A 7795-nucleotide genomic window follows, 5' to 3' on the forward strand; every position below is an offset into this window, starting at 1 on the left:
CTTGTGAAGACAGTCAGTTACCCAATGAGGATCTTCCTTCACAACGAGCACGGATATTGACAAGTTGTATTCGTTTCATGCTCATACTCATCAAAAATACATTATCCGTAACGAATACTCGTCTGAAACAAGTATCCGGCTCAACCCTATCTACATCAGGGAGTAACGATGTCTCTGCCGTTATTAAAAGCTGACAGGGGTCCGACCTGAGGGCACAGAAGAGCTTTGTTTACGTTTGTAACACGGAAGTAGAGCTGAAAGTTTACAACACTGCACATGTCCGGACTTTTATTCTGAATAAAAGTCTGATGCATGCAAACACTTGTCATGATCGGATTGTGTCCATGTAAAGAGTACATTCGGATTATTTAATCTGAATACATTTCAATCAGATCAAAAAATTTTGTGCATGTAAACATATGCGATCTCCAATAAACAGTAAATTAAAATCTTCATTTAAATTGGACGGCTCGTGTCAAGCCCTTTCATAGTTTCTCCAGGAACTATTCTAGTTTACTTTTTGTTATCCAGCTCCATTTGTTCTCGTAATTAAAGCCCCTGACTGACTTGGTTGATGAGTAAAAATAAATTGTGATAACGAGCTCCTTGAAGACGTGGAGCCGTTGTCACAGCAACTCATAAAAAGCTTCTTGTGTTGGTTAACAGAGATGTTTCTGAACACTCACTGAGGGCTGAATCCACAGATCGACACAGAATCGACTAGTGTTTCCATTTCTCTGATCAGCAACTTGTTTTCAGATGCACTATCTTCTCTTTCCTCATTAATTTGTCTCGTTTGAATGTTTTTTTCCTCTCAGCTCACCTTATTGATTTCATTTATCTCCTCATTTCTACTAATTTCCTTTCATTTCCCCTTTTTGTAATCTCTGTTTTTTAAGATATATCTTTTTCTTTTCTTGTGTATATTTTGTCTTTCTATTTTCTTCTTCTTTGACCTTCTACATCATCTTACCTCACTTTCAAATTTAAATCACCTTCCACCCCTTCTTCTCCTATTTCCATCCTTTGTTCGGTCTCCTGACTCTCTGCTCGTCTTTCTTCAGTGCTTCAGGTTCTGGTCCCATGTTCCGGTCCACCACCGTGGCAATCGACACAGCAAATCAGTCTGGGCCAGACTCGGAGCGGAACTGGGCTGATTTCCACGCAAGTGGCGCCACACAGGGAACAAGTAAGAGCTCTTACCCACTTAAAAGGAAACGTGTAAGGCCGCTTAAATAGTTAATGAGTGTTTGGTTTTGGTGATGAGGATATCTTTCTTGATACTGAAGGATTAACCAGAATGTGGTCTGCTGCAGAAGAGCTGAATTAACTCTGTTTACAGCGTTTGCTGGGGAAGAATTGAGGCTAGAGAAATGCTGCTCTGTCTAAAACAAGAAGAATGTAATCTGGGCAATTAATAAAAAAAAGTTGAAGATTTAAAGAGTAAAAGATTTGAAAGTATTTCCCACCAAAACTATAGGAGTTCAGTGACAGAAACTACAGGAAACAATACAGAATATCAGCAACACCAACAAACAAAGGAGAAATTTCTACATTTGGACTGTGGTGGCCTTTCTACAATCTGAGGAAAAGCTGAATCTTCTCACAGACAGGAACCTGTTTTCAATGTTTCTCACAGCTGTGGATGAAAAGGAAGTTTTTGAAGTTATTCAGAAATGTAAAAGTAAAGAACCTTTGGATTGTGATGATTTTGATATGTAAGTGGTTAAAACTGGAACTGTGCACACCACTGCAAAGATCAAATGGGATCCATTAATAAGAATATGTTGGGGGTGATTCTCAGCAACTGTCATAAGATTTTAGCTCAGTATCTGTGAAACTGACTGAGTTATGACAAGTAAAATGTTGTCTAAGATCAAGTATCTGCACATGGCATTTTGAATCAGGCAGATTCCAGTTGTAGATTAAATGATTAATTTTAAAAGTCTTACCACAGACTTGCGCAAAAGAGGCATTTGCATGATCACCTAAAATGTATAAAAACCTTTCAATATCAAAAATCACAACTAAAACTCAACATGAAAACTTTCCTTGACAGCAGGATTCTAGTTGGACTTTTGCACGAACTGCATTGGTTTGGAGAATAAATGTGTAAAAATAGATAAAAACAAGCCTGACTGGGAATGAAGTCTAAGACTGAATTACTTATAGTTAAAGTTGTCATTTCAACTGAATTTGTTCTGAATCAGAAGCTGATCCTTTCAGTCCATCTCCAGTGGATCTGAGTGCCAAACAAATGCAGTTTTTAAAAGCTGGGGAAGTGCAAAGCAGAGCTCGTATTTCAAAGAAACAATCAATTGTCACTCTGTCGAGTCTCAGAAATATGTCACCCTCTCAGCCGGTGAAGTTTTCTCATTTTCAAGTCAAAACCAATGGAAAAGTTGGACAGCTTCATTTGAATTCACCCCCCTCTGAGGACAAAATGCATTTTCACATTCACAATAAGAAGTGTAATAATTTATTTTAAGGCTTCTTAAAAGCTCAAATATTTAATAAATGTGTTGCGTGGTGTTAGGAGATGGTACAATAAGTTTTAGAGTTGTGAGTCATCTTGAAACCTTTGTTAAGGAATAACTGTCTGAATCATTCCTTAAAGTGACAGATGAGTTTCTGACAGCTTGTCATGATCCAAAAAATGTGCTGAACTAAAACTTTTACTTTCTCATTTTATTATTTATGAATGTCTTGCACAATAAATTTTGACCTTGCCTTTTTTTTAAACTAAATTCCTTCTTATAAAGCATAATTTATACATTAAAAACAACTAAAGCTTGGGCGAATGATCCTGTCAAGTTTAAATCAAACAGTCCTGATGCATCTCAGTAATCCAGGTAGAAAAAATCAAAAAGAAAAAATCAGTAGGTCCTCTGGATGGTTCTTCTTTAGTGAAACGTTTCATCTCTTGTCCAAAAGACTTCTTCAGTCTAATGAGTTTCAGGTGAACTCAGCCTTATTAAGCACTGCCTCCACATGGACAATGTCCATTTGTCTTCCACCTACAATGCTGCCATTGCAACTATGACTCCGCCCCCTGTGAGCAAAAGGTGTGAATCAGGGCCCCAATGATACCAACACAAAGAGGGAGAGAGGGACAAAAACAAGGGGACGTTGAACCCCCGCTTGCATTCACTACATTCACATAACACGACACGGGTCAGGTGATGGGACACATGACTCTCTATGAACAACAGAGCTAATCAAGTCTAATGTTAGTCGATGGCCCTCTTTTGCATGTGACTGACCTGTTTGACCAGGTGGAGGCGGAGCTTATAAGACTGAGTTCACCTGAAACTCCTCAGACTGAAGAAGTCTCTTGGAGGAGAGACGAAACGTTTCACTAAAGAAGAACCATCCAGAGGACCTACTGATTTTTTTTTTTTTATTTAATCCAAACACATTACCACTGTCAGCAGTACTGATTGTTTTCTTCTCATTTCAGAGCCTCAGAACCAGTCGATCCAACCCTTCCTCCCCTTGGATCCCACACTGGAAACCAGACTTCTGAGCAACACACAGTGGCCATTTGATGGAACTGATGCCAACATCTCCCCAGGAGCTGCTGGTGAATCCTGTTTCCTGAAGAAGACCCACGTGGACCTCACAACAAACCACACAATGAACACGGGAAACAAAAACTGGACCAACACCAGCCTATTTCACAAGCGTCCTTGGGCACTGAATTATGTAAACCCCAGATCTTCCAGTGATATCCCAACATGTGACACTGACAAACCTCATGGGTCATATTTCAACAGGACAGTAGCAATCAACGGCTGCAAGGACCCCACCACCACAACAACCACCGGCAGAGCAATCGGCACAACTTCAGACATCCCGTCGGGCCCCAGCAGAGTCCGACCCGTGTCCTTCTCACTGCCCAAACGAAGCTGTGTCCTTCTGCACCAATCAGCCGCCGTCTTTATTCAAACTGGACGAGGGAAACAAGACGGTGTGACGGCGCAGGACAGGATGAAAACCCCCCAGCAGCAGCTCAAGTCTCCATCGTCTGCAGATGTAGATGCTGTATGTGTCGATCACTGCCTCACTGTCAACCCCTGCTGCAGGAAAACTGAGTCTGCTGAGAGAGGCCCATCAGCACGGCCTGGGACTGGAGCTCAGGCTTCTTCCTGTAACTCCACACTAACTGTACCTGAGAGCACTGGTGGGAGTGGAGCCCAGCGCTCTTTATGCAATGAAAATGGGACCACAGCCCAAGTCGGCAGTGGCTGTCAGAATGGAACAGATCCTAATTTAAACAGTGAAATACCAGAACAGATTTCAGATTCAATACAAAACGCCTCTGAGGGTGAAATTCACCAGCAGGAGTTATATTTGCCCCAAGAAGAGAAAGATCTGTTTGGTCCTGAAACAAACGAGCCTAAAAGTTCTGTGTCTGCTGTTTTAATGGAGAACAAGGAGTCTCCAGCTCTGCCACCGCCAAAACAATCAGCCTCCTTCATGTCAAACTCTACAACTTCTACTTCCACTCCCCCAAACCGACCCAAAGAGCCTTTCTGTCCAGTCACGAGCCGTGACGGGAGAAGGGTTCTTCTCTGGCCCACGGAGATGGTCAGCTACACCCAGACTTCCCCCTCCGTATCCTACAGCGTCAATCCTCTGCTGTACGACTTCAGAGCTCATAACAAGGCCAAAGAAGGCAGCGCAGAAAAGAAGGAAGGGAGGGAGAGAATAAAGCCATCTGTGATCAAACAACCCGACTGCCAGCAGAGGCACCCAGATACAGGAGGAGGAAGTGAGGTGAAGATAGATGAAAGAGGAGAGGAGGCTGAAGGAGGACAGGGAGGAAATCCTGTGGAAGTCGCCGACCGTTGTGACGGCAGCGACAAAATTCTGGGTTGCTCCGGCTGCCGTGATGAAAGCGCTTTAAAATCAGTTCCCGCTCCTGCCGAGTGCAACCCTGCACCGGCACCGAGCCTGCTGAAAACAGCAGGGAGACGGAGGAGAAGGAGGGGAGGAGTGAGGAGAGGAATGAGAAGGAAAGGTCGAAGGAAAAGAAGAGGAAAGACGGAGGGGAAAGAATCTGAGAGGGGAAGAAGGATAAGTCCTCATTTTGTAAATCAGATGTTTGAAGAGAGAGGCGAGGAGAAGCTGAAAAGAGAGGGCAACGTAAAGGAGGAGAAGAAAGATAAAGAGCTATTAAGTAATCTTCTTGCAAATCGGTTAGCAGGAGGGAAAGAAAAGAAGATGAGGGGAGAGGAGCGAAGGATAAGAAGAGATCAGTCAGAGCGAGAGAGGCCAGGCAGAAATGACGAGAAGAGGGGAGAGCTATTAAGTAATCTTCCTGTGAATGGGTGTAATCGCTGTAACCAGCTGTGTGTGCAGGTGAACAGGGAGGCCAGCCAGCATCAATCCCAGCAATCAGACTCTGAATGGGGCCAGGGGCTCAGAAAGCCCCTCTGCATGGGGGCGCCATGCAACTCGGTGATTAGCCCCGTCCCAGAGTCTGTTATGGAGACGCCGTGCTGTCCTGCAATTACACCTGACCCTGCTGGGGATGACAAAGGGACGGGAGCGATGCAGGGGAATATACAGGCAGGGAAGGAGGAAGGGCAGAGAAATCTGAGGAGCAGCGAGATAAGAGCCGCTCAGGATGCTGAGGTAAACACGTGTAAGCCTGCGATTAGCGGCGGTCGACACGCAGCGAGCGGCGGAGGAATTTGTCTCGTTCTTAACGCTCACAGGGACGCAGCAGCCTTTCCCCGCGTCCCCGCTTCCTCCGGAGAAACAGTGTGCAGTCAGAGACAAACAACGCCTGCAGGACAGAGCGGTGCTGTGGCGGCTCAGAGCCCACGCTGCCACACACAACACACACACAAACTGACTATTAGATCGGCTTGCACGGACGTGACCCTCCGCTCGCTTCCAGAGACCCTGCAGAGAGCGAGCACCAAGAGGAAGGGAGGCTCTCCAGAGCCGGCCACGCCACGGAAGAGACGGAGGAGACAGACGGAGAGGGTTTTGACTCAGAAAGAGGACAGAAGTGAGGCCGGGTTTGAACCTGAGCTCAGTGTGAGCGAGGACTGCAAGGATGCAACAAGTTCAGGTGACATCTCTTTAATCGACGGGACAAAAAGCTCTGTGTGTGCGGAAACGTTTAGCTGTGACACGGCTGACAAACCTGAACGCTGCTGCTGCTGCTGCCATGACAGCCGCGGCGGCGCTAACCACCGCCGTCAGTTTCACTTTGATCCGTGTGGAGGAACGGTGATGCCTCCCGCTGACTGTCACACCTGTAACACACACACTCAGAGCGCACGGCGAGACAAAACAACTGATTCTGCCACTTCTCGTGACGATTCGTGCAACAAACATGATGCAGATCATGAGAAGAGCTGTCAGTTCCATGAGGCTGATGGGAGAGGTTTAACAGAGACCCTCTGCACAGACCCCTCTGTTCGTAGCACTAACAGCCTTTATCAGAGTCCAAACAAACACGAGTCTTCTCCCTGCAAACCTGACGACCCGTTTGATCAGAATATAACCGTTTCACAGGGACAGGTCCAAACCGACCCCCCATCTGATCCAGGAAGTGATGTCATCAGCTGCAGGGCTGCTGATGCTAACGGTGGTCAGTGTGGTGGTCTCACTGCTACTCCTCATTCTGACCGCTGCAGTAAAGATGCTAACAGCAGCAGAAACATACTCATGAGGGAGCACAGAGAGGAGCACAGAGAGGAGCACAGAGAGGAGCACAGAGAGGAGCACAGAGAGGAGCAAAGAGTCACGGAGAGGCAGAGACGGGAGGAGGAGGAGAAACGGCAGCTGGAGAGGAAGAGGGTGAAGGAGAAGCAGGAGGAGTGGGTGAGGAGGAAGGAGCTGGAGCAGCTGTTCTCAGAGAAGAGGCAGCGCTATCCTCATCACCTCCCCTCACAGTGCCTCCCCCTCCACGCTCCCCTCCTCCTCCAGCCGTCCCTCTCCTCCTCCTCCTCCTTCTCCTTCCACCACACCTTCATCCAGCACCATCTCTCCCTCCTGCCGCCTCCGTCCCACCTCCCCGTCTCCTCCTACCCTCACCTCCTGCCCTCCTTCTCCTCTCATCTGTCTCCTCTCGCTCTCAGCCCACCTCCTGCTCCTCTTCCTCCTCCTCCTCTTCCTCACTCTTTCTATGCCTCCTCTCCAATTCCGCTCCTGGATGCTCCCAGTGCGTTTCCCTTAGCAGCAGCGTTTCCTCACCCTCCCCTGTACCCCCCTGCAAACCCAGCAGTCCTGCCCCTGCAGGTCCTGTTCTAAACCCTGAACTGGTCCAGTTCTGGAGAAACAAAACTTTAGTTTCTTCCACTTCCTGAGTTTGATCTATCAGGACTAAACAAAAATAAACATGGTTTTTATCAGGATCTAAAACTGTTGCTTCAGTTCTGTTAGGTCTCTGAAGGTCAGGTTCAGGTTCTGGACTCTGACTGGACCAGTGCAGGACCTTGATTCTTTTCTTTCTGACTTTCTAATGGTCCTGTCATGACCTTTGACCTTTGACCTGCTTCCTGCAGGGACTGAGAAGTGCATGATGCTGTAGCTGTGTCTCAGTTCAGGGGTTTCAGCCGATGTACTTCACATTTGTCGGCTGTTTACGTAGGCTGTCCCAATTCTTAGGCACCTACTCATGTGGCCGACAAAGCCCTGAAAAGGTACACTGCAAAAACTGTCCACCTAACCAAGTTTTAAAATCTTATATCAGCCAAAAAGTCTTTTTGATCTTGTTTTGAGACTGATTTACTAAACAAGAACTGAATCTGTAAGATTATTTGTCTTGTTAGTC

The 7795-nt window shown here is 46.3% G+C and overlaps 1 protein-coding gene across 1 annotated transcript in view; it reads left to right on the top strand.

Annotated features, from left to right (window-relative positions):
* LOC106527874 (uncharacterized) overlaps window positions 1–7272 on the top strand; it is a gene marked incomplete at its 5' end in the record, with an annotated part of 182668 nt that extends 175396 nt beyond the window's left edge. Inside the window, 3 exon segments of the mRNA XM_014022887.1 lie at window positions 1065–1189; window positions 3461–6914; window positions 7101–7272. Coding sequence (XP_013878341.1) covers window positions 1065–1189; window positions 3461–6914; window positions 7101–7272 — 3751 coding nt within the window.
* Between the last annotated feature and the right edge of the window lie 523 nt (window positions 7273–7795).

This window comes from Austrofundulus limnaeus, unplaced genomic scaffold, assembly GCF_001266775.1.
Source record: "Austrofundulus limnaeus strain Quisiro unplaced genomic scaffold, Austrofundulus_limnaeus-1.0 Scaffold346, whole genome shotgun sequence".
NCBI classification, from domain to species: domain Eukaryota; kingdom Metazoa; phylum Chordata; class Actinopteri; order Cyprinodontiformes; family Rivulidae; genus Austrofundulus; species Austrofundulus limnaeus.